Here is a 27,523-nt window from a genome sequence, read left to right as displayed (position 1 = left end):
CTTCGAGTTCTGCATTTATTTGTGTATGAAAAAACTGCAGGGAATTCACAAGCAAGTAAATGGATGATATCTTTCACTGTATTCCTCTGTACGAACCATAGGTTCAAATATCCAGGAAATTTCATTGAGGGGGGGGCAACAACAGCTCCAAGCTCCAGGGAAGAAGTAAGATATCAGACATGTCTCTCAGTGTCCAGTCTCTATTACTGTCTCGTCCTCCTCCTCCTCCTCTTCATTGGCACCAAAGGCAGAGAAACTGACTGGTTGGCAGGTGAGGTCACGTAGATTGATCAAGCAAGCAGTCTGTGTGGTGGCAAAATCAGGAAGGGTCACCAGCAAGACCTTCTGACCGTTAGCACCTGGCAAGGCAGGAAAGGAAAACTAAATTAATGAAATGAATCAGAAGGGCCTGGTATTGTGGTCCATTGCTCATGCATAAGGTAACAGGTTCGTTCCCTGGCATCTACAGTTAGGAAGGATGAAGCTGCAAGGGACAGGAAATAAAGAACTTTGCTTGAGATCCTGGAAAGCTGCTGGAAGTCAGAATGGACAATACTGAGCAGAACGAACAAGCAAGCTTCCTTATATACAACAGCAGTGATATCCAACAAAGTAGTTCTATTAACTTAAGGGCATCTGGCTGTGCAAGGGAACAGCCCCTCCCCGCATTCTTGCACACCCCTGTGCCCTCCCCAAATCTGCCCCAGAACAGATTTAGGGGCGACATGGGAAGAGGAGAGGAAGTTCCACTTGCTCCGCCGGAAGCCCTTGTACGAACAGAAGTACTACTCTGAATGTCACCCTAAGTACTGGCTCTGTAAAGTGGATAGAAATTCAATAGAATTATTACTTCAACATGAAGGTATTAAACAGAAACAAGCATCCCATCCACATCTCAATGCTCTCCAAAAAGCTACTGGGCCTGTACACCAGTTGTGGGTAAACCTGCCCAGTGCTATAGTTGGATGAGATCCAATACATAAGAGTGGCTACGAGCAGCCTTTTTTGCCTAGGCAAATTTTCCAGCAGAACTCAATTTGTATTACAACAGCACTTTGTGCCTGGTAAAAAAACAAAACAAAAAAACACAACGTCTCAGGCTGATCCTATAATCCCAGAAGACATTTCTTTAGTCTTAAGTTGAACAAGAGTGAACAAGGACCAAAACTCTGATGTCAAAACACATCAACATTATTGCAGAACTCGCTACGAATGAAGGAGCTTTGAATAGGTCTCAAGTCAGAAAGGATACAGACTAAAGGTCTGGACCTTTCTTGGGAGCCAGGTTTTTACTGCCTTACCTTCAGCAACCTTGGATTTGAAGGACGGTGCATTCCCACAGAAATAGACATGAGGGCAGTCAGTGAAGATGAAGGGGTCAGTCTTGTAAAATGGGTAACAGCCTGAAAAACAAGTAAACAGGTGCCTTTAAAGGAATGGCCCATCAGCAGACAGAAGTAAAAGACATAGGAAACCGAAAAATCTGGGAGGACCCAAGATTTTTGGTGGCTGGTAGGACCTGACCATCAATATACACAACCCAAAATCATGTGTTTTGGGGAAAGAAGCAAACACGTTAAAGATAACTGCCGCTAGCAGAAGACCACTGTCTTCTTCCTCGCCCGTTTTTTAAAAGGCTAGATTTCTACCATGTATCCAAAACTGGAGAGAGAGAAGCCAACTAATAAATTCTTTATCATTCATATATAGGTGTTTCATTCCTATACATATACTCTTCTGCTCACAGAACACCCAAAGCAGCTCATGTCTATGAACTATAACCACATACATATTAAAAACACAGATCAAGATCAACATGTTTTGCAAAAGGAGCGGGAAACCTGATTTTAAGAAATTGTATCAAAGTAATTTGGTTCGATTTCTAATAATTTGGAAAATTAATAAAAATTTGGGGCAACCCCCCCAGATCAAGAAAACAACGAAATCATTAAAAAACAATCAATATAAAATTGTAACAGAAATTATTCATATATAGCCGACTAAAATAAAATTGGTCTCCCCCCCCCATAAAAAAATAGAGTCGGATGGATCACCACACAACATGAGATTCCCTTGATGAAGTTACCAAGTGTGTCTGGGGCTGTGGGGCTGAGATGTCCAATCCGTAAGGTCCACTCCAGGATTTCTAGATAGTCAGACATGCTGCTATACTTGAAGATGTCACTGATGTTCTGGCCCGAAGTCCCTAAAAACCTAAAATTGAGGAGGGAAGTGGAACTGTTTACAGCTGAAATAAAAAAATTCCTTCCAGTAGCACCTTAAAGACCAACTAAGTTAGTTCTTGGTATGAGCTTTCGTGTGCATGCACACTTCTTCAGATACACTGAAGTAGTGTATCTGAAGAAGTGTGCATGCACACGAAAGCTCATACCAAGAACTAACTTAGCTGGTCTTTAAGGTGCTACTGGAAGGAATTTTTTTATTTTGACTATGGCAGACCAACACGGCTACCTATCTGTAACTGTTTACAGCTGAATGAAGAAATCAAACCCTAGAATACCAAAGAGTCTGTTAATACACTTTCTTCAAGGAATCAGGGTGGCATATATGAGTTCCCAAATTCCCCTGCTCTCCTTATCTGCAAAACAACCCTATGAGGTAGGCTGAGTGGCAGCAACTGGCCGGACACCAGTACGTTTCTGAGCACAATTCAAAGTGCTGGTGCTGACCTTTAAAGAAGAAGAAGAGTTTGGATTTGATATCTAGCCTTTCACTCCCTTTAAGGAGTCTCAAAGCGGCTAACATTCTCCTTTCCCTTCCTCCCTCACAACAAACACTCTGTGAGGTGAGTGGGGCTGAGAGACTTCAGAAAAGTGTGACTAGCCCAAGGTCACCCAGCAGCTGCATGTGGAGGAGCGGAGAAACGAACCTGGTTTCCCAGATTACGAGACTACCGCTCTTAACCACTACACCTAAACGGCCTCGGTCTAGTATACCTGAAGGAGCGTCTCCCCCCCCCCATCGTTCTGCCGGACACTGAGGTCCAGCGCCGAGGGCCTTCTGGCAGTTCCCTCACTGTGAGAAGCCAAGTTACAGGGAATCAGGTAGAGGGCCTTCTCGGTAGTGGCACCCACCCTATGGAACACCCTCTCACCAGATGTCAAAGAGAAAAACAACTACCAGACTTTTAGAAGACATCTTAAGGCAGCCCTGTTTAGGGCAGCTTTTAATGTTTAATAGGTTATTGTATTTTAATATTCTGTTGGAAGCCGCCCAGAGTGACTGGAGAAACCCAGCCAGATGGGTGGGGTATAAACAATAAATTATTATTATTATTATTATTATTATTATTATTATTATTATTATTATTACTACTAGCTTCACAGGAAGCAGAGTGCAAGATTGGAGCCCACTTTCCCCAGCCTATAAGTTACTTCACAGCGCCAGTCTCCTTTCCCAAGTTAATGGCAGTCCTTATTTCACCTTACTCAGAAGACCCCTAGATCACGCTGGCTCAATACACATGGAAGTGCTCTGAACACCTGAAAGCACCCGTAGAACAATGCTGATTAGCAGCAGCGCTGCTTCCCTTAAGAGTTAGGAAAACTGCCATTACCTGACGCCATCAATATTGGCCTGGTAGGGGTTGGTCACCAGCTGCAGCGTGGAGTAGGCGCTCGAGAGGGGAAACATGCAACGATGCAGCGGCTGTTGAGGCAGCGTGTAGTTGGTGGGATCAAATTCACCAGGCATCACATCTACAGGTACAGACATCTGTAAGGGCAAAGTGGGCAGGCAGTCAGACCCAGGAAGAGCTCCCTTGCTGGGCAGAGGCAACAAGGAAAGAACCTAGGCTCTGAGAGGAGTGGGTAGACTGGGATCTACAAGTACATTTCTGAATTGCAGTAGACCAGCATTTATGATGAATCCCAATTGTTTAACAACAGCCAACAACAAAAAGCTCCCCCCCCCATTGGAAATTAAGCTGCTGAGGTGAAGGGAGCTTACGGTGAAAACCAGGAGTGGACTTCCGTGCAGCAGGACCGTGAGCTCAGTTCTGATACTGAAAACAAATTCCTGGGCTCAGCATGTGCTCAGAGGGAACACTCAGCATGACAATCCTACAGCTCTACGCCCTGTAGCCTGGTCACTAAATCCAGATTACTGCACTGTGTTTTACATGCAGGACTGATTTTGAAGGTGGCTTGGAAACTGCAGCTGGTTCAGATGCCGTGGCTGTTCACAAGGGTCCATTATTTGGAGCATGTCACAGTGTTAACATGCATTGGCTTGTGTTTCCAAGCCCGTTTTGAAGTGCTCTTTCCTTTAATGCCCTGTTACTGGGGATGGGGCTCCCGTGGCCCTTCCAACCTCGTTGGGACTCCAATGTCCATCAGTCCCAACTGTCATGGCCAATGGTGGTCACTGCCCATAGACTGACCAATTTCTTTCAACCTCTGTCCACCCATTTGCAGCGTGGGGGATAATATGATGACCTGCCTTACAGCAAGGCTTGGGGACCTGCAACTCTCCAACTATTGTGGAATTCTTATCAGCTCCGGGAGTTGTAGCCCAACAACTCCTAGAGGAGCCTGCAACATCCCCATCCCTGACCACTATGGTTTGGATCCTGGGTACCTAAAGGACCACCTGTGCTCCTGCAAGTTTCTGCCCACCTGTTAAGATCTCCCCAGGAAGCTCTCCTTGGATTCCTACTGCTATGTGATGAATGCTTGGCAAGTAATTAGGACCCTCGAGAGGCTCATTCAGCCACTTCCTGTCTTGTCTTTAGAACAGGGAGAGGGACCCTGTGTCTGCACCTCAAATGCTGCTGGGCTACAACTCACACAATCCCTTCCTGACAATCAACTATGCTAGTTGGGTCTCATGGAAGTTGGAGTCTGACAATATCTGGAGAGTCAAATGTCCCCCATCCATGCTTCAGAAAGATCATTAAACCTGCTTTGATTAGATGTCCTTCTGATCCCCTAACGTTTACGATACTACTATTTTTAATAAGGTATTTCTTGCAAACTGATTTCTCGTTACTGTTTTGCAAGCACTGTGAGCCACTTTAGGAACCCTATACGAGGCTAGAAAGCAGCACAGATATATATATATACACACACACACACACACACACACACACCCAAACCTTGAAAGTATTTAATATCGATTTGCCTAATATTAAAACCTTAGCAGCAACTTGCAAGAAGCTCGAATTATTTTCCTTCCTTGACCGAGAAATCGCTAGCCAGGCATGAACGTGGGCTTCCCCCTATACTGAGAGAGATCCTGACCACCACCTCACTTCTGAAAATAGCACTCACACTCAACTGCAGCAGGATTTCATCCAGCAGTTTCACAGCTTCCACGCTGGCAGCCTGAGTCTTCTTGGTCAGGTACTTTGCCTGAATGAGATCATGCAGGAAGGTCAGCCAAAGAAGAGAGAGAATGAAAGCTTTAATGGGATGAGGAAATCTAGTGGGATAACTGAGCCATTGATGGCTACCCTTAGTTTATGAAGGAAAGGTAAAATGTTTATTTATTTAACTTAGTTACTAAATCTGTATACCACCCTTCATCCACAGATCTCAAGGTGGTTCACAACATAAAAAATAAAGAAGAGTTGGGGAACCCCAAACACAGATTTTGGGGGCATTTGGGGGGGACGAGACAGCGGAAGTTAGGTTGTGCAAGCAGAAATCCTTACACTGGCAGAAAACAGTTGATAGTTGAACTCTTAGCCAATAAATATCTACAAATTACACATCTGGTAACCAAATTTGCTGTGGCAGCTAATAAACTTTCTCCCGTTACATTAATGTATTGTAATTTTAAATTGACATGCTGTAGACTTTTATAGACTTACGTTGTGTGATTTTAGAGAAATGCCTTGATTTGCCCTCTGTTGTGAAGGTCTTTGGCTATATATACAATGAATTGAATTGATTACTACGCTAGCACAACCTTGTGAGTTGGATCTACGTATTTATCTGGCTATCAGTTTCCTGCCACAAGAAATGCATCATGAGACCTTAGCTTGGAAGCACTGAGTCAACTGCATCCTAGCAACACTACCGATGGGCTCAGGGCGTGGCCTGAAGGCACTGGAATAGCTACTTTGCTAAAGCTAAGCTGGTCTCGGTCTGGTCAGTGCCTGGATGGGAGACCGCCTGGGAATGCTCAGGTTCCACAGAGGAAGAAAGGCAGGGTATAAAATAGGCCCGTGCAGAATGCATCCTAGGTCTTCACCTTGTTCATGGCGTCTCTGCTCTGGGTATTCTGGCTGAGCAAATTGCCTGCCAGAACGACACGGGAGATGAGAGATGCGCTGCACTGCTCTCCCTCGGCTCCCAGCTGCCCCGTCACCATGTCCACCAGGAGCTGCGTGCCCAGAAGACTCTCTCCACTCTTGCCGCCGAGGCCGAGGCCAGACACCAGCAAGACAAACCTGGAGGCACAAGAAGAACCAACAGCTGAGTGATTGAGGTGCAAGTCATACCACTGAATGGGTGCTTTGAGCTGCAGGCTTCAGAGGCAGGCAGCGGAGGAACCAGCATGGCTGAGAGGTTAGGTTAGCTTCCTCCATCTAACTGTGTTCCATAGGCAACTGTCAGGCACTGGGCAGAGGAGGAATGGTGGAGACCTCCTTCCCAGCCTGACCCTTCCAGAGAAGAAGAAGACAGTTCAGAATTACAACAGGGGTTTGAGGGAGATCACAGCTCAGGGGAAGATGAGAGGAGAAGTTGTGAGATAATGGGAGAGGAGGAGGGCAGAGCCTGAGCAGCTGGCTGACACGTTATCACTAGAAATCATTCCAGACCCACCATCTCCCGGGAACCTGGTGAGCCTTAAAAGTAGGAGAGCAAAGAGTTCAGAAGCAAAGGGTCCTCAGTGCCACCCGTAGAAGGGATGACAAATGATGAAGTGCGAGAGAAGGAGAGGAGAGACGCCATTATTCCAAGAGGCTCATTTCCAAGCCTCTCTCTGTGAATATTGAATAAAAAGTAGACGGTAAGGACTTTTCTGTTCCTGACAACCTGCCATGGAGGCTGGTTCCTCTGCTGCCTGACAGCAACTGAAGGCATTACTTTTTAAACACTATTTTGATTGTGCTCATTTTCTCTATATATTGGATTTACATACCACCCTTCCTCCCAAAGGAGCCCAGGACAGCAAACATCAAAAATTATGAGGGAGACAAATGCATCTCACCCGGGAGGGCATTCCATAAACATTGCTAGTTTGGGCTCTGTACGAGGCTCTTTTTGAAAGGGAAAAAGCGTGGTACAGATTGTTGTATAAATAAAATGCAAATGAATAATGCTAGGGCACAAATGGCCCATGTTTGGCTTCTGGGGAGTCTCGGGGGAGAGAGAAAAATCTGTTTGCCCTCAAAAATTACAAGAAAATTGAAAACAGTCAAATGAAAACCATACAGTCTCAACAACCTAACAAAGCAGAGCAATTCCTCCTCCTGATATTTCCATAAGCCAAGGGTTTATTTATTTTTTAGAATGTTTACAAGCCACCAACACATAAAAATATCAAGGTGGATGATATAACAACATCAAAACTGCTTTAACGTTTTTCTTTACAATCAAGCAGTATATACATTTTTGTGAAACACATAAAACTATGAAATAAATAAAACCATAAAATTGTAAGATCTTAAGATCTTAAAATGGTAAGATTTTAAAACGCAGAACAAATGACGAACGCTAAATCAAATTATAAACAGTTGGCAAAACAATTATGTTTTCAGGGTGTGCCGAAATATCAGGGTTGTAGGCGCCAGCCTGATTTCAATAGGACAATGTTCAAAATTACTGACGCCACTATACTAAAGGGCCTGGTTCACGCAGCAGCTGAACCGGGAATAACCAACATGGTGCCCTCTGAAAGATCTGAACTATAACTCTCATTAGCACCACATTAGTGCCAATGCTTAGGGTTGATGGTAGTCCAAATCAGACCTGAAAGGCAGACTCTGATGTGGAATGCAACAAGGCCTAAAGAAATTAGGCAGCTTGCCTAACCAAACAGGCTAAATAAATGGGCTTGGAACATCAGTAGATATCGACTTGAGAGTGAGCTGGGAAATAAACTGGCAGACTTGGGTATTGAAAGGGCAGAAAAGGTTTCTTTATCATGCAGCCATAAATTCACCCGTCGGCAACTCAAATATCCAGGATGGGATTAATTTCCTATATGTATAATTTTTGGGTGGGTGGGTTTTGATTACTTTAATTTGATTATTGCTATTTATATCTCGCTTCCCAGCCAAAACATAAGCCTCTGAAGTGGTTTACAGGAGTCCTAAAACATATTTAAAGCATTAAGAAACACTTGTGTTACATTAAAAATCCAAATTTAGACTTAGAGAATGCAATAAAGATGGAAGCAAAAGGACGTAATGAGAGCAGAATCAGTTCTAAAGCATCGGAAAGCAGTGATGCATAGTCTTAAAACTTTTTCTTAAAAACTACAGACCCTTGTCTCCTCCAGCCCAAGATGTTAACCTTCTGTCACTGCACAACTAACCGTCCCAAAAGTTTTACAGGTTCAAGCAACATTCAGCAGATACCTACTTGTGCTCACCCCCAAATACATTTAGAAAAATGACTGCCCATTTACCTCTTTTGACTTCCTTATACCAACTGCAGACTGATCATAAAGCTCCTTCATCAATTCTGCACCCTGAAAATGTAGATTTTTTCGAGAGCTTCCCCTTTACAGAATGCCCTAAGAGCTGGACTGGAACACCTGAAAAAGAACTGGCGCTCCACCTGTACCTTCCATGATTTAAGTCAGGGGCAGGTAATCTTTTCCAGACTGAGGGATAGTTCCATTATAGTCAACCTTCCAGGGACCCATTTCCAGTGGGGACAAAACTGAAGTGCAGAGGGCAGAAGCAGCTGCCTCATACACAAACGTATGTATGAATAGGCTTGGTGGGGAGGAACTGTTTTAGCTTGCCGAATGGCTGGACGCTCTTCTTATGCCAACAACGACAATCTTCTGGGCGGTCTCACCTGTCTGTGCTGGGCCCCATCATGGGCAGCTGGGGGGGCATATCTGCAAAGCAGTGATCCTCAACAAGGAATCTGCCATCATCTGTCTCCGAGCCGTAGACAGCAAGGATGGTTCCTGGCCCAGCAGAAGAAAGAGTCGTAATTACAACAGTTTAGCGCTAGCCTGTCCTGAACAAGGCACAGACCTTGATTGTTCATGATGTGCGGGAAACACATTGCCTTTAATAACATGGTCTTGTTCTGCTCTCTTCAACCCATCATGTCTTCCGTGTAAAAACAGTGTTATTGTTTTTTAAAAAAATGCCTTCCACAGAAAACTGCTCACCTATAGTTGCACAAGCTTGCTTGCTCTTTCCTGAAGCTTTTTGCTACCGCTCCTTTCAATAGGAAGGTATCTCAAAAAAAGATAAGGAGGCCAAGAAGCCTTTCCTTCACTATGTTAGAATCCCACACCCTTCCCAGGATTCAGAGAATAACGTTGATTAAATGGTTGAAAGCTGGCAGTTGTTGTTGTTGTTGTTGTTGTTACAGTTTCACACGCACATAGGATGGGAAGGGATTTCCTGAATAAGACACCTGAATTTCAGTTCTCTTGTTGGCCACAAACCATACCACTTTACTTTTATTCGCCCAATGCCTCCTTTAGTTGACCCAGATCTTGCTTTTCCACCTTCCAATCGTTATAAAATTTGAAGAACTCTCAAGGGCAGAGCTTCCTATTATAGTGGAACGCCTGTCTTCAAACCTGAATTTGCAGACACAACCTGAATGTGGTGGTTGGCATTATCAAGTGAATAAGCTTTCCACATCAATTTCCTCTGCAGGTGTGCCTTTACCCTACCAAGTCCACTCCAACCCGCAAGCCAGATTTAGGGGGAGGGGTTATTTTGAAAGGGTTGGGGCTGTGGGGAGGAAACTGGCAGGAGAGAATAACTGGGCACAAAAGGGTTAATCAGAGACCTTGTCTACCTGTCAATTTACCCAGCAAGTCTCCCACACCCCAACTACATTTGCCATACCAGAGAAAAATGGGGCTGTGGCCCGGGCCGCTCTCGTAACACGTAATTCCCATGACCGGCTCTACCATTAGGTAAGAGTGAGGTAGCTGACTAAAGCAGCACTAACAAAGGGGGGCAGTAGCCCCTAACCATTCATTCCTTTGAATAACATATATCACTTAATATTACAAAGCCTAAAAGCAGCTCACACAAATTACATCACAAGCGAAATGTCAGTTCCATATCATCAAAATACAGTACGAATCCAGTAGAAACGTTAACCAAAACGTTAAGAAATACTGTTATTATGCCTGTAGTTCTGTGGTTATTATGTTCCCCTTGAGTCTGTTAAGCTGTGTCCTGAAAGCAGTGTTTGAAACTCCCATTGTCCTCAGTGCATTTTGCAACAGGGAATTTCATTAGCACGAGCGGTTTCTGAGCTCTGGGTGCAGTACTGCGCCGAAGATTTCAGATTAAAACTGAAGAGGGAAAGGAAAGGAGGACCTCTCCACTTCCAGCTACTCTCTGAATACTGGAGAAGAGACCCTCTTAAGAATATTAGGGGGGTAGGCAGGGAAGGACCAGACCATGTGAAAAATGAACATAATGTTTTAGCTACAGTTCATTCATTAGCAGCTTTATAAAAAAAGCATGCCTAGACATTCCATTGTTGCTCCTAGCTTTCAGTTCTCAGTTTCTAACACTGCCCCAAAGCTATGGGCTGCTCTTTTCATACAATGGGGTCAGCGCTGCAGCAAGATTCAACTGCCAATAAAGTCAGATTCTCTTCATGGGATGAGGGCGGGGCATCATTTTGACCTTTGTCCCAAGCAGCAACACTTACTGGCCCTAGTAATGCCATATAAGTCAATGAGACAGATTGGGAAGGACATGGGGTTAGTGCTGAATCCTGCACTCCTATGTGGTGCTGTGTAGCTTGTTGGTTTGAACATCATGCCCTGGTCCCATTACCATGACTGTCCTGCCCCAAAACATCCTACCTGTCACCAGCTTGTCAGTTTGAATTGCTCCCTCCAGTTTAATTCGCTGCAACTCGTCTTCCAAGATCAGCTCGTCTGATTGGTGGATATACTTGGTGCGGGGAGGCTGTGGTGGCAGATTGTGCTGTGAAAGCAACACCCAGATGTGAGGAAGCAGCAGAGGCTACACAGTTCTGGAGCCATAGCTCATCATTAATTTTTTGTACCCGGCCCATCTAACTGGTTTGGCCCAGCCGCTCTGGGCAGCTTCTCACAGAATATACAAAAACACAACAGGACATCACACATTAAAAGCTCCCCCGATACAGGGCTGACTTTAGATGTCTACAAAAGGTTGTATAACTTATCTCTTTGACACCGGATGGCGTTCCACAGGGCGGGCGCCACTACCGAGAAGGCCCTCTGCCTGGTTCCCTGCAACCTCGCTTCTCGCAATGAGGGAACCACCAGAAGGCCCTCAGAGCTGGACCTCAGTTTACAGGCTGCATGATGGAGGTGGAGACGTTCCTTCAGGTATACAGGGCCGAAGTTCAGCAGTAGAGCACTGGCTTTGCACGCAGAAGATTCTGGGTTCAAACCCCATTGTCTCCACATATGGCTGGGGAAACTACTCCTGAAACCCGTGCCAGTGTCATCAGTACTAAGCTAGATCGAGCACTGGTGTAACAGTATAAGGTAGCTTCCGATGTTCCTATGTAAAGCTAGCCTCTGGGAGAAAAATAGCTTTGCAGCAACCCCAGCATCACCCAAGTTTCTTATATTTAAAGCCCTTCGTGGTCCTGAACCCCGAGACCTTTGTGACCACCTCCCCCTGCGTAAGACGCTACAGAAACTGCATTCTGCAAGCTGGGCCTTGCTCCAAGAGTCTCAGTTCAGCAGTAAGCTCATTAGTGGCAAGGATCAGGGCCTTTATCATCAGATGATCAGCCTGATGACTGAGAAAGCAGCAGTTTGCAGCTCCATAATGGTGCTGAGCTGGGCAGAGGTTTTTCTTCTTTAAATACGTTTGCTGCCACTGCAAAGATCATGAGGATCTTTGGTGGCCAGATAAAAAAATTGGAGAACAGAATCAGGCCCATGAGCTGTGGGTTAAGTCACCTCCCGGCCTACACTGACCAGTTGGGGCTGGGCGATATCTGGTTTTCAACATCGTGATATATCACCAGCTGAACATCGCGATATACCAATATATCACAATGTCTGAAATAAAGATAGAGCTATGTAGAAGCACTGGCTGCTTCCCAGCTTCTCCCATATTGTGAATTTTGCCAGCGCCTGTTCTTGTGGTTCGCTGCTCTCTGCATGAGGCAGGGGAGAGTTGAGCAGACAGAGTTAACAGAGGCTGCAGGAACTGAGAGAAGAACTGGCTGGCTTCACAGCTTTTCCTTTCTTGTGATTTCTGCAGAGCACACACATACATCATGATTCACGATATACTGCCAGGTCAAAACTTATGAAACCGATAGCACAATATGGACTTCAAACAGGTTTTGGATGATATATTGATATATCACCCAGCCCTACTGACCAGCAGTGATGGTAGGGGTCTTTTCCAGCTTTCCTTAGAGGCTGGCAATCAAATGAGGAACCTTCGGTGATGTACCACCAACCTTCAGTGCCTTCCCATGAAAATCCTTCCCAAATAGACACATACGTGGCAGGGAACCATTTCTGGTAAAAGCTGTTGGAGTTCATAGTCTACACGCAGCTTGGCAAGTGAGCAATTAGTGTTTTGACTACAGGCTAGGGAGACAGAGCACGGGAGAAATTTGCCTGGAAATAAGAGGACCTAGTAACAGCTCGGTGATTGGCTGAGGTCTCTCATATACGCAGCATGACCTATGACATTGTTCGGCTAGTTAGGAGTACTCTGGAGTGCTTGGAGAGTGATGAAGTTTGTGTCTGTATATAGTAACTTGTATATAGCTTCTGAGTTTACTGCTGTATATAATAAACTACAAAATCAAGTTACTAGTCGTCAGCTTTGTTCCTGATCGTTGTCCTGACTGAGCAGTCTCGATCGTTGCCTAGGAAAAATACTCTGCTAAGTTGTGCATCATCGAAGAAGTTCAGAGGTGAAGAGACTGGTCCTAGTAGCATGCGAAAGGACTTCAGAAAGTGCTCACAGGCTTCAGAGTTTTAACTCAATGCTTTTACAATATGTGGACCTGACGGGCTGGAATAATGCATTACACTACAGCATGACTCACACAAACTAAACAACAACGAAGAGAGCATGCCATCCAGGGAAAGTCATCCTATGACAAGAAGTACTTATTTTCCAAAAGGGAAATAGAATGCGCAAACAATAATTCATAAGCTGTTTCCCCTCTAACGGCCGCTGGCATCCCGGACTGCGGCGAGTAAAAAAGACTTTTAGAAACGTCTCCAAAAGTGATGTTACTCATCTGGTCAGCAACTTCCTCCAGCCAAGCTTTGGTGGTTCGGCTCCAGCGCATGTGTTTGCGATCATGAAGTGCTGCTTGAATGGAGTTCATTATCAGGGCGAGTTAAAACTTATTACTCAACAACCGTCCTTCCGAAGCTAGCTAGGACCTCGCTTCTCGCTAAAGGCTTGACCCACGCTGCCAGCAGGATTAAGGAGGCTTCCAGATGGGGGATTGTTTTCCCAGGGACCAGCCAGGCATGCTGGTTCAGCAAGACTGACAGCTGCAAGCCGCAAAGCGGACTTTTTGGGGGGAAGGCTGTAGCTCAGAGGCAGAGCAGCTGGTCTGAATGCAGAACAGCCCAGGTTCAATCCCAGGCATCTGCTGGTAGATCTGGGAAATGACTCCTGCCTGAAACCCTGGAGAGGCACTGCCAGTCACTATATATGCTGTGTAAGGTGGAGTAATGGCAGCTCTCTGGGTTCTTCTCCCAGCCATAGTATACAGGGGACAATGAGGGCCAAAGGGTAGCAAAGTCAAGAGAGCCACATCTGCAAAAGAAAGCCTGTTTGCGGTACGGGTTATAGTGCTAGACCAGGGCCTGGGAGTCTAATCACTGTCTCTCAGCCTAACCTAACTCACAGGACTGTTTTGAGGATAGCCTTGGTGCAGTCGTAAGAAATGTAGGTTCCTACGGTCAGAAGGTCGGCGGTTCGAATCCCCACAACGGGGTGAGCTCCCATTACTCAGTCCCTGTTCCTGCCAACCTAGTAGTTCGAAAGCATGTCAAAGTGCAAGTAGATAAATAGGTACCACTCCGGCGGGAAGGTAAACAGCGTTTCCGTGCGCTGCTCTGGTTCGCCAGAAGCGGCTTAGTCATGCTGGCCACATGACCCAGAAGCTGTCAATAAAGCGAGATGAGCGCCGCAACCCCAGAGTCGTCTGCGACTGGACCTAATGGTCAGGGGCCCCTTTACCTTTACCTTAGCTCAGAACGGTCTCTGACGACTGGCAGCTGCTTTGTAGGATTTCAGACAGTGGACGTTCCCTACCTGGAGATGCCTGGGATCGAACCTATGACCTTCTGCATGCAGAGCAGATGCTCTACCCCTGAGCTACAGACCTTCCCATAGCTCAGTCTAATCTACCTCACAGGGCTGTTGTAAGGATAAAATGGAAACATGGAATATAACAAGAGGAAGAAAATAGGAGCGATGTGTGAAGTCCTTGGTTTAAGGCGGCTTCCTATGTTCCTAAGACGTCCTGGTTAGTACCTCTTTTCTTGCAAGATTCTCTCCTCCAGTCCCAGAGTGAACTACTGCTTTAGGGGACACTCCTGCCTGGATGACACCCCCTTTTTATAGTGGCTTACCCCTGGGTCTTCACAAATGGAAAAGCTTTACCTGCTTAAAACTTGCCAAGATGCTGCAGATTTAAAAATATTTTTCAACGTACAAGTTTAAAAAACCCACATTGGGTACATTTCCTTTGTTATTGCTATGAAGCAAAGACTTTCTGTCCAAGGCACAATTTAACTTTACATTTTGATCGGTGCCAACAGAGGAATGAATAATTTAAAATACAGAAAGTGTCACATGCCGAAAGATCCAGTTAAAGCAGGCTTCCTTAACCTTGGTCCTCCAGATCTTTTGAGACTACACTTCCCATCATCCCTGACCACTGGTCCTGCTAGCTAGGGATCATGGGAGTTGTAGGCCAAAACATCTGGAAGGCCGAGGTTGAGGAAGCCTGAGTTAAAGGAACACTTCAAGAAGATTCCTTTGCTTCCTTGTCCACAGCAAATCTATAACGCAGTTGTAAGGAGTATTTCTCGTTTCATGGTCAGTGATGTAAAAGGCTGAAAGAAAAACGGAAGCAGCCATGATTGACCATGGCAGGCTGTGATGGGACAAAGCTTCAAGAGTGAAAATAATGCCATGTTTATATATTTCCAAGTGTCATTTTAAAGTACAAAGAGTCTGATCAGGTTTGTACTGCCTGCGGAGACATTAATGACTCCTCCAGAGCCTTCTCCCTGATTTGCTTGCACAAAGCTTAAATGGAGGTTAAGATATGCCTGGTCTATACAGAACATCTGCTCTGATTTGTTTATGGGGCGACTAGGTGACAATTCATCTCGCCTCCCTCCTGATTCGCCTACTGATTTGAACAGGCTTTGCTGTGTCAGATGGACCAACGGCTCGACTCCGTAATAGGGTGACTCTATACGGTCTCATACATACAGCCTTAAAAGCTCAAGTTCACCCTCCCGTTACCTCTTCGCTGATTTCCCGCAGGATGGAAGGTTGAAGCTGCATAGACTTGAAGAGCGTCCCCACCACACAGCATTTCTCTGCCAGCTGCAACTCACAGAGTTTCTTCACGGTAACGTTGTTCCCTTCAAGAGAGCAATGGCAGATTAGACGTGTGGCTTTTTTTACAGGAGCTAAGAGTGCAAATCCTAACTTGATAGCTGGTGTGGGGGATGGGATGTTAGGGTTGCATGTGGTTCTCTTTCTGCTAGTCACCATAAGTGGAGGTGAACACTGCTGTGTGGAAAGCTACCATCAGGATTCTCCATCCTCCCCGCATCAGTAGTAGCAAACTGAGAAACTCTTGAAACAGGGGGCTGGATCCAAGGCTCCATGTGCAATTGGCCTAAACATTGCATTCTTACTAACTGAAGTGTTTCACCAAATACGAACAGAAGTACATGTTGATCCCACCTGCTTTCTGAGAGAGTAAAAGTTGCATGGAGGATCATTCCGTGAATCTCTCCCGACCTTGGAATATCTGGATCAAAATATCCCTGATCAAGTTTGGTGTTCGACCCAGAAGTACTAACAGAACCAGCACCGCATTTCATATGCAGACCAGGCAACCCCAACTTTAACATCCCTTGTTGAAATTTACAAGATTTCATGGAAACAAGAGTAAATGCTGCACTCTAGTGGACTGCCAGTGAAAATTCCATTAAAACCCTATCTAAAACTTGAAATGACCCTTTTTTCCTCTGCATTCTCTCCAAAGGGATATTATTATTATTATTCTAGCAACATTATTACCGCATTTTTCGCCCTATAGGACGCACTTTTTCCCCTCCAAAAATGAAGGGGAAATGTGTGTGCGTCCTATGGGGCGAATGCAGGCTTTCGCTGAAGCCTGGAGAGCCCCACCGCCAGCCCCACAAGCTCGGGGGACAGCGGGGAGGCGGAACGCCGCCATTCCGCTGTCCCCCGACCTGGTTTGAAGGCTGGCGGCGGGCTTCCCCTGCCCCCTGCCCCACAAGCTCCCAGAGCGATGCCAAAGCTGCACGCAGTTTTGGGATTGTTGTGGGACCCATTCTGGGGGCTGGGGGAAGCTCGGGCTCCCAGAGCGATCGCGAGGCTGTTCTGGGACCCATTCTGGGGGCTGGGGACGGGGGAAGCCTACCCCCAGCCCCGCAAGCTCCCAGAGCGATGGCAAAGATGCGCGCAGCTTCGGGATCGCTCTGGGACCCGTTCTGGGGGCTGGGGAAGCTCAGGCTTCCCCCTCCCTCAGCCCCGCATGCTCCCAGAGCAGGCTTAGCGCAGCGACTTCGCACCGGCCTCCAACGGCTTGTGGAGAGCTGCCTGTTCTGGGGGCTGGGGTGGGGGAAGCTCGGACTTCCCCCGCCCCAGCCCCGTGCCTGGGGGGGATTTTTTCCCCTTTATTCCCCCCCCCCAAAAAAAATCTAGGTGCGTCCTATGGGCCGGTGCGTCCTATAGGGCGAAAAATACGGTATATTCCCATACCACTCTTTATCCCAGGATCACGGGGTGTGAGTTACAATATAAAAACACAAAAATACATACTACAGTGGTACCTCGGGTTACATACGCTTCAGGTTACAGATTCTGCTAACCCAGAAATAGTACCTCAGGTTAAGAACTTTGCTTCAGGATGAGAACAGAAATCTAGCGGTGGCAGCGGGAGGCCCCATTAGCTAAAGTGGTACCTCAGGTTAAGAACAGTTTCAGGTTAAGAACGGACCTCCAGAAAGAATTAAGTTCTTAACCCGAGGTACCACTGTACAGGAACAAACAAAAACAATACCCCCACCCACAAACTTTAAAATGGATTTGTTTAATTAGCCAAAGGTCTGGGAAAAGAGGAATGTTTTTGCCTGGCGCCTAAACGTATGTAAAGAAGGCACCAGGCGAGCCTCCCCAGGGGGGCCACTCCATAAATGGAGAGCCACCACAGAAATGGCCCGCTCTTGTGTTGCCGCCCTCCAGACCTCTCAGGAGCAGGCACATGAAAAAGAGCCTCAGATTATGACTGCAGGGTCCAGGCTAGTTCATATGGGGAGGTCCTTGAGGTATTGCAGTCCTGAGCTGTCTAAGGCTTTATAGGTCATAACTTACTAGCTGTGCAGTTGTCTTAGGCTGCAATCCTATCCACGCTTACTTGGGAGTAAGCCTCACTGTGCACATTAAACTTATACAGGATTGTATTCTTGGGGTATTATAGCAGAACAAAAAGAGAGCGTCTTATGACACCTCAAAGACTAAAAGATTTATCGTGACTTTAGCCTGAGCTGTTTTCCCCAAAACAAGGGCTGGGTTTAGTTTCCTTGCATGAATGAGGTACAGGGACTTTTGGGTAGTTCACCAGGCTAAAGAGTTTAACCTGTTACAGGAGTGGGAGTAACAGTTAGCTTTTAAATAGTCAAGGCCACAATCCTTTCACTAAGAAAAATTGCCAGTTCTTTCCTTATTTATTTAGGGACCGAAGTGAAGCATCTGAAACACCTCACTTCTTGAACTGAACTTGCCTGATGGAAGCTCACATTTGGACACCGTTAGCAAATCTTTCCACGCTACGATTTGGCAATATCAGCCGTTTTCCGACATAGCTGGAGTGCTAGACATTGCAATCCCTTGGCTAGAGAGCAAGCCATTTCTCCCAACAGGAACAAAGTAATAATTCAGAGATGAGGTTCATGGTCGGAGTCATGGCTTAGGTACGTGAAAGTATGCAGCTTTAAACCACTTAACAATCTTATTCCAAAATGTTTTTATTCAGAAAGGAGTTGCTTCCTGGCTACAACAGCCAGGTTAATTGTTGTACTTTAAAAAGAAAAATCCCTCATTCCACTCACCACCTGCTTTGTGAAACATCTTGCTTGATGAGGAGTTTCGGAGAACTTGAAAGCATACTGCAATTTTGTGATACTTTGATCAGTCCTAACACAGGTAAAAAACATACCTAGTGTTGTTGTACCAATTTGGAAGAGGAGAGGGAGAAATGTGTGAAACCTTAAAGTGTTATCCACAATTGTTATCCTGGTTTGAGGGGTTTTTTTAGGGAAATGGTGGGCGTGTTATGAAGATGCATGTAAAAGCAGTGGAATTAATGGAGGTAAATTGCAGTAATCTAACCTTGAGGTTACCAGAGCATAGACAACAGTAATTAGGCCATTCCTGCCCAGATAGGGGCCCGGAGTTAGTTAGGTTTTCCAAATCCTGGGAAGTTTTCTTAAGGAGTGGTTTTACCACTGCCTCCTTCAAACAGGCAGGGACCACCCCCTCTCGTAAAGAGGCACTGATCACCTCCCTGGCTTAGCCAGCTGTTCCCTCCCTGCTGGTTTTTATCAGCCTAGAGGGGCAAGGGTTTAGAGTGCAAGTGGCCACCCTGACTGATCTGAGCACCGTGTCCACATCCTCAAGCCTCACCAACTGAAACTCATCCAACACAACAGGAGTGGACTGTGCTCTGGACACCCCATGAGATTCATCTTCTATAACAGCAGAGTCAAGGTCTTGGTGGGTGCAAGTGATTTTATCCTCAAAATGCTTTGCAAACAAGTCACAGCGAGCTACTGTTGGTTCTATCACCTCCTTTGGGCCAGCCTGTAAAAGGCCCCGCATAAAACTCAGAAAAGCTCTGCCGGATGTCATAATGAGGATGCAATGGAGGCAGCAAAGTATGCCTTCTTTGCTGCTTTCACTGCCACTAGGTAGGCTCGATAATCAGCTAACCATAAATGACAGCACTCTTCTCTGATGCTAGTGGTGAATGCATGTATTCATACTCTAAATGTATCGAGAGTCTATTCCAGGGGCCAGCAAACTTTTTCAGCAGGGGGCCAGTCCACTGTCCCTCAGACCTTGTGGGGGGCCGGACTATATTTTGGGGAAAAATAATGAACGAATTTCTATGCCCCACAAATAACTCAGAGATGTATTTTAAATAAAAGCACACATTCTACTCATGTAAAAACACCAGGCAGGCCCCACAAATAACCCAGAGATGCATAATAATAATAATAATAATAATAATAATAATAATACCAAAAATACAGTAAAATATCACAGATTAAAAACTTCCCTGAACAGGGCTGCCTTAAGATGTCTTCTGAATGTCAGGTAGTTGTTTATCATTTTGACATCTGATGGGAGGGCGTTCCACTACCGAAAAGGCCCTCTGCCTGGTTCCCTGTAGCTTTGCTTCTCGCAATGAGGGAACCGCCAGAAGGCCCTCGGCGTTGGACCTCAGCGTCTGGGCAGAACGATGGGGGTGGAGACGCTCCTTCAGGTATACTGGGCCGAAGCCGTTTAGGGCTTTAAAGGTCAACACCAGCACTTTGAATTGTGCTCGGAAACGTACTGGGAGCCAATGTAGGTCTTTCAAGGCCGGTGTTATGTGGTCTCGGCGGCCGCCCCCAGTCACCAGTCTAGCTGCCGCATTCTGGATTAGTTGTAGTTTCCGAGTCACCTTCAAAGGTAGCCCCACGTAGAGCGCATTGCAGTAGTCCAAGCGGGAAATAACTAGAGCATGCACCACTCTGGCAAGACAGTCCGCGGGCAGGTAGGGTCTCAGCCTGCGTACCAGATGGAGTTGGTAGACAGCTGCCCTGGATACAGAATTGACCTGCGCCTCCATGGACAGCTGTGAGTCCAAAATGACTCCCAGGCTGCGCACCTGGTCCTTCAGGGGCACAGTTACCCTATTCAGGACCAGGGAGTCCTCCACACCAGCCCGCCCCCTGTCCCCCAAAAACAATACTTCTGTCTTGTCAGGATTCAACTTCAATCCATTAGCCACCATCCATCCTCCAACCGCCTCCAGACACTCACACAGGACCTTCACCACCTTCACTGGTTCTGATTTGAAAGAGAGGTAGATCTGGGTATCATCTGCATATTGATGGACACCCAGTCCAAACCCCCTGATGATCTCTCCCAGCGGCTTCATATAGATGTTAAAAAGCATGGGGGAGAGGACGGAACCCTGAGGAACCCCACAAGTGAGGGCCCAGGGGTCTGAACACTCATCCCCCACCACCACTTTCTGAACACGGCCCAGGAGGAAGGAGCGAAACCACTGTATAACAGTGCCCCCAACTCCCAACCCCTCTAGACGGTCCAGAAGGATGTTATGGTCGATTGTATCAAAGGCCGCTGAGAGATCCAGCAGAACCAGGAAACAACTCTCACCTTTGTCCCTAGCTCGCCGGAGATCATCAACCAGTGCGACCAAGGCAGTTTCAGTCCCATGATGAGGCCTGAATCCCGATTGGAAGGGATCCAAATGGTCCGCATCCTCCAGGCGTGCCTGGAGTTGTTCAGCAACCACACGCTCAATCACCTTGCCCAAGAATGGAAGATTTGAGACTGGGCGATAGTTGGCCATACTGGCCGGGTCTAAAGATGGTTTTTTAAGAAGCGGTTTAATGACCGCCTCTTTCAGCGGATCTGGGAATGTTCCCTCACAGAGGGAAGCATTCACCACCCGCAGAGCCCATCGCCCAGCCCTTCCCGGCTTGCTTTTATTAGCCAGGATGGGCAAGGATCAAGGAGACAGGTGGTTGGTTTCACGCGTCCAAGCAGCCTGTCCACATCCTCGGGGGTAACGGATTGAAATTGATTCCATGCAACTTGACCAGACAGAGCTCTAGCACTCTCCCGCCCCAGCCCTGCTCCCACGGTGGTGTCTAGCTCCTTCCGAATATGAGTGATTTTATCTGCAAAAAAACTTTGCAAAATCGTTGCAGGAGATCTTAGGGTCTTTACAAGGCCCCGGTGGTAAAGGTGGTTCCGTTAAATTGCGAACCACCTGAAAGAGTCTCCTGCTACTATTTTCTGCAGATGCAATAGAGGCGGTGAAGAAAGTCTTCTTCGCCGTCGCTATCGCCACTTGGTAGGCTCGACGTTGAGCTCTAACCTGTGTCCGGTCAGATTCGGAGTGAGTTTTCTGCCACCGACGCTCTAGCCATCTCAGCGATTGTTTCATCGCCCTCAGCTCCAAAGAAAACCACGGGGCTGTCCGGGCTCCATGCAATCGGACTATCGAATTATAAATAAAAGGGCACATTCTACTCATGTAAAAATACGCTGATTCCCAGACCGTCCGTGGGCCAGATTTAGAAGGCGATTGGGCTGGATCCCAGGCCTTAGTTTGCCTACTCATGGTCTATTCTTTACCAGTCCACCCCCTGCAAAAAAGAAAAAATCTGTTTGGAAGGGTCACCACCACCAGAGGACATCGTTTTGATGGCAAGCTTACCCCATTTGCCTCGGATTCTTTCAACCAACAACGGTCTCATCTGAATGAGGCGTGTGGCATAGATGTGGGCATACTGTCGATTGAAAGTCCGCTCCCCGAGCTGGAAGTTCTGGGAGCAGTTGGAGTATGTGGAGATAGGCACGCGGTCGAAGGTAGAAGCCACTGCAGATGGTGAGGTCAGGAGGCTCTGAGCCGATTGGGCAGCTTGCTCTGAGAACATGGTCTATGGAGGGGCTACAGGCCTAGTGGTCTACACAGCATGCTTCTGCAGGAGACAGGGGAAACAATGACTTATTGTTACTATTTATTCAATAATTATGATACCACATTATCATATATCCATGCAGTGTACAAAATGCAGAAATGCAAAGCCAATGCAAGAAAACAAAAACAAAAGAAGAATACAAAAAACCCACAGGCTGGACATAATAATACAGATGACAGATTGGAAAGATTATGGAAAAATGATATAAAATTTACAGCATGTACGGCTCTTAAGGAGAATTATATGAAAATGATGTACAGATGGTCTCTAACTCCAGTTAAATTATAAAAATGCATAAGACAAAAGATATTAAGTGCTGGAAGTGAAAGAAGGAAACGGTACGTTTTACCATATGTGGTGGCAATGTAAGGTTAAAAAAAGTTTTTTGCGAAATGATTTATAATGAATTGAAAATAACATTTGTTAAAAAGCCAGAAGCTTTCTTAACAGGTATAACTGGAATGGATATACTGAAAGAATATTTAAAAAAAATTATTTATGCAACAACAGCCACCAAGATATTGATAGCTCTAGCATTGGAAAGAAGAACAAGTCCCAACTGAAGAAGACTGGCAACTTAAATTAATGGAATATGCTGATATGGCTAAATTAACTGGAAGACTAAGAAATCAAGAAGACAGCAAATATAAAAAAGCATGGAAAATGTTTATTGCATAGTTACAAAAGCAATGTAAAGAAGTTAATACAATAGCAGGTTTTTAAAAACACTTGTAATATTAAGGAGAATGTTTAAAATTGGGAAAATTTAAGGATAAATAAGTTATAGACATGTATAATATAAGATACTATAAAAGAACCAGGGGAGGAAATGGAGGGAAGTCAAGGGATCTGAGTAATCCCAAAATATGGATTTAATATGGTGTGAAAATGTTTTACTTTCTATTTTCTATTTTTATTTTAATTGTATTTGTTTGTTACGGTTTATATGATGATAATGTTTAAATGTGAAAATTAATTTAAAATATATTTTTAAAAACCCACAGGCTGGGTGCACACCATACATGTAAAGCACATAGCTTCCTACAAAGAATCCTAGGAACCATAATAGTTTACACCTCACAGAGAAACAATTCCCAGCACCCTCAACAAACTGCAGTTCCCGGGATTCATAGGGGGGAAGTCAAGTGCTTTAAATGTATGGTGTGAACACAGCCATAATATGATACGGCACGAATCTCCTAAATTCACAATGTGGGTCACTTTCAAGAAAAGACTGCTAAAAGGAGAGTGGATACAAAAACATATGTCAGTCAGTTTTATTGCACATAGCCAAAGGATGCCGCAATGTGCACAAAATCATTCAACAATTAAAAGAAAATATACTGGCTTGATACAAAAAACTTAAAACATTTATATTATCAAGACATTACCTACACGAAACAGAGCTATAAAAGTACCTTAATATACAGGTTAAGACATTAAACAATAAAATTTATAGGCTAAAATTATCACGGGGCCACTAATATATTAAAAAATAATGTTACTTAATGTGCAATTATATTCGGAGTTTGGTGATAAAGATAGAATATAGCTTGATGTAGATAGGGTTAAATAAATTAATCTCCTTTAGAGTTGGTGGCTACCTTGGCTATATAATTTGCTCTAATTTTCCTAGCAGCAGTTGCAAAGAGTGCTACACACCAGGTCACATACTTATCTGTGTCTGCGAGGAGATATAAAATCATGTCAGAGGGGTTCTGGCCAGGGGACCTTGTCATTATAGGTGTTAAAATCGTTCTCTTGCTTCATTATATAAGGGGCAGCGCAAGATATAATGCATAAGGTCCTCTACTTCATCCCCTAATGGAAACACGTTCATTTGTTGGTATGCCTCTGTGTCTCCCATCTCTATAAGCAGAGTTTATTGTATTTAATCGTAACTCTGTAAAAGCTTTCTGAAGTTGTACAAAAGTCAATTCTTTAAAATAAGGTGTATGTTCATAGGCCACTCTAAGTTTAAAATATAATGGGGCGCATGTAGATAAGAGTTTAGATCGTTTTTAGTTGCCACTGCCCTTATGGTTCGTACAAAAACATATGGAATATACAGAAATGGCGAAGCTTACCAGAAAAATAAGAAAACAAGATAAGCTTTTTATAAAAGAATGGAAATGTTTTACAGATAAATTATAAACAGATAAGAACATTGGCATGATCATTGTAACAACCTGCAGTTTAAGTATATGACTATATGAGAAAATTAAGTTCATTTGGATATGCAGAAAAAAAGATATAAAAAGTTCAGGAACCACAGAAAGAGAGCAGGCAGGAAGCAGAGTTTCAAAATGTTAAAATTATTGTAAAATTACTGAAATGTATAAAACTGAAAATCACCAAGAAAGAAAGAAAGAAAGAAAGAAAGAAAGAAAGAAAGAAAGAAACCGAGCACCACACAGGTCAGGTGTATTGTAATGAATTTAATATTGTAATAAACTTAAGAAACTGCAGAAAGAGGGGGAAGGAAGCCGAGTTTTAAAATGTTAAAATGACTGAAATGTCTAGAAATGAAAATCATTCATTCATAAATTAATAAATGAAACTGTGCACAACACAGGCCTGGGTTATTGTAATGAATTTAATACTGTGCTAAATTTAAGGAACCGCAGAAAGAGAGGGGGAAGGAAGATGAGTTTTGAAATGGTAAAATGATGGTAAAATGAAGGAGCATCTCCACCCCCATCATTCTACCCGGACACTGAGGTCCAGAGCTGAGGGCCTTCTGGTGGTTCCCTCCTTGCAAGAAGCCAAGTTACAGGGAACCAGGCAGAGGGCCTTCTCAGTAGTGGTGCCTGCCCTGTGGAACGCCCTCCCATCAGATGTCAAAGAGAAGAACTACCAGACTTTTAGAAGTCATCTGAAAGCAGCCATGTTTAGCGAAGCTTTTAATGTTTAATAGACTATTGTATTTTAATATTCTGTTGGAAGCCGCCCAGAGTGGCTGGGGAAACCCAGCCAGATGGGCGGGGTATAAGTAAATTATTATTATTATTATTATTATTATTATTATTATTATTATTATTATTATTATTATTATTGAAATGTATAAAATTGGAAATCATAAATAAGTAATAAAAATAAACTGCGCACAACACAGGCCGGGACTTCACAAGGGAAAGCCTTTCTCTAGTATGAACATAAAAGTTTCTCATATATATACACGTGTGTGTGTGTGTGTGTGTGTGTAACTTATATAAATGTGTGTGTGTGTGTGTGAAACTCATATATATACATGTGTGCGTGTAACATATATATACGTGTGTGTGTGTAACATATATACATGTGTGTGAAACTTATAAAAATATATGTGTGTGTGTGAAACTTATATATATACATGTGTGTGTGAAACTTATATAAATATATACATATGTTTGTGTGTGTGTGAAACTTATATAAATATATACATGTGTGTGAAACATATATACATATGTGTGTGAAAATTATATATATAATCTACGAAAGCATATATATATATATATATATATATATACACACACACACACACACACACACACATATGTGCGTGAAACTTGCATAAATATATACGTGTGTGTGTGAAACATATATATACATATGTGCGTGAAACTTATATAAATATATACATATGTGAGAAACTTATATAAATATATACATGTGTGTGTGAACCTCTCTCTCTCTATATATATATATATGAAACCTCCACCTGCAAAGTCCCTGCAGCCACACGCACACGCGACACACACGACAGGCAGCATCCTGCCCGCCTTTGCCCGGTTACCACAAGGCTTCCCCGGCGGGATTCCTGCCCGTTCGTGCCCAGCAGGGGCAGCCGCTCAAGCCGCCGGGGCGACCAGCTGCCGCTCTGAGGCGACCCTCCCGGCCACCCCTAGTCCGTCTCCCCGCCCGCCCGCCCCGCGAAGCCAAGCCCTCCTCTTCCCTCGGGGGGAAAACGGGAGTCACCTCTGCCAACGCGAGAGTCCGGCCGGCGCTGCACCGGGCGAGCGGCGAAGGCATCTCCCGCCTCCACAGGGATTGGTGGGGGGAACCCCGGGAAGAAAGCGCGCCAAACCCGAGGGACGCCGGCCGGAAGTGACGCGCGAGAGCGCCGCTGTTTCCCTTCCCCCGTAGACTTCGAAAGCAACAGCGAGCGAAATGATAATTCGGTATATAAAATGGCCAGAGTCGTAATGCCTGCATGCAAAGAGCTGTGGTCAGAACATCTGAGCTAGAAAAGCTCCAGCGTTAAGATAAATTCAACAGTGTAAATAGGCTTTGGTGGATGCAATAATAATGGAATACTGAACGGTATAGTTTCTGTAAAATGTGCGGGGATTTATGATGTGTAAAATGAACCATGGAAAGAGTAGGGAAGTTATTGATATCTAAAGGATGTATAATTGAGTACTTTAAATTGTTGAACAGAAAATTTAATAAATTTTCTATATATATATAAATAAAATTTAATAAATTTTATTAATTTTATTAAATTTAATAAATTTTCTATATATATATAAATAAATTTATATATATGGCTGGTGACAAAGGAACTGGGGAGAGTAGGCTAAAAGGTCAAGAATCAGTGGATGGTAATCACAACGAAGGGGTTGAATATGGAACCAACTTCTCCAGATGTGCCCTTATTTACAAGCGTTTGTCCACAGCTGCAAACCCTGGAAACCTCCATTTCAGCTGAAATCCTTAGGATGATGAATCATGTGCAGTATTTTCTGTGTGCACTGCAATCATCCAATTGCTGTGATGTTCATTGCTCACACCAAGTGATGGCTCTCTGGATAAATACATCCAGGATTAAATAATACCTGTTTAAAAGTCAAACAAGCAATAAGAACCAAGTAATAGATTGACGAGCCCTTCCCGTTTGCTTTGGATGGGGGAAAGTGACCCTGTAGCTGTGACTAAGCAGCAACTAGTCCTCCTCGCTGTCCCCGCCCCCGCAAAAAATAGAAGCAAAAGCTGGAATTTCTGCTCTTTTGGGTATTCCTATGAATGGACCAAGCTCTTTGTTTTTAAAGGTGTGGATTTTTTTAATTAAAAAAATCCCTGCAAATTACAGGTCATAGTTATAGTATCTTCCCATCACAGGGTGGGGTTAAGGTGGAAGAAGATGAGGAGTTTGGATTTGATATCCCGCTTTATCACTACCCTAAGGGACACGGGTGGCGCTGTGGGTTAAACCACAGAGCCTAGGACTTGCTGATCGGAAGGTCGGTGGTTCGAATCCCCGCGACGGGGTGAGCTCCCGTTGCTCGGTCCCTGCTCCTGCCAATCTAGCAGTTCGAAAGCACGTCAAAGTGCAAGTAGATAAGTAGGTACCGCTCCGGTGGGA

The 27,523-nt window shown here is 44.8% G+C and overlaps 1 protein-coding gene across 2 annotated transcripts; it reads right to left on the bottom strand.

Annotated features, from left to right (window-relative positions):
• Position 1: 1 nt before the first annotated feature.
• Positions 2–26,230, bottom strand: POLD2 (DNA polymerase delta 2, accessory subunit). 2 transcript variants are annotated; one of them, XM_081171743.1, is made up of 11 exons: positions 26,137–26,230; positions 21,915–22,179; positions 15,662–15,783; positions 10,999–11,122; positions 9,000–9,114; positions 6,217–6,415; positions 5,292–5,372; positions 3,578–3,735; positions 2,087–2,214; positions 1,302–1,403; positions 2–359 (listed from the first exon to the last, which is right to left on the bottom strand). In XM_081171743.1, exons 2-11 carry the CDS (start codon positions 22,132–22,134, stop codon positions 187–189), a joined length of 1,422 nt encoding a protein of 473 aa, XP_081027869.1. In that variant the 5' UTR covers positions 22,135–22,179; positions 26,137–26,230; the 3' UTR covers positions 2–186. The 2 variants fall into 2 exon arrangements, with proteins under 2 accessions (XP_081027869.1, XP_081027870.1); XM_081171744.1 differs by lacking the exon at positions 26,137–26,230 and adding an exon at positions 25,880–25,984.
• Positions 26,231–27,523: the final 1,293 nt, after the last annotated feature.

Source organism: Podarcis bocagei (assembly GCF_964188305.1).
Source record: "Podarcis bocagei genome assembly, chromosome: 15".
NCBI classification, from domain to species: Eukaryota; Metazoa; Chordata; class Lepidosauria; order Squamata; family Lacertidae; genus Podarcis; species Podarcis bocagei.
This window is presented reverse-complemented; position numbering and strand designations above follow the sequence as displayed.

Bases quoted from the DNA above. Each gene is read 5' to 3' on its own strand.
- POLD2 (XM_081171743.1), bottom strand. From the start codon at position 22,134: ATGTTCTCAGAGCAAGCTGCCCAATCGGCTCAGAGCCTCCTGACCTCA. The intron at 3,736-5,291 runs GTGAGTGCTATT...TTGCCCTTACAG, and splicing joins AAATCCTGCTGCAGTTGAGT to ATGTCTGTACCTGTAGATGT. The intron at 1,404-2,086 runs GTAACTTCATCA...CTTGTTTTTCAG, and splicing joins CACAGCCCCAGACACACTTG to GCTGTTACCCATTTTACAAG.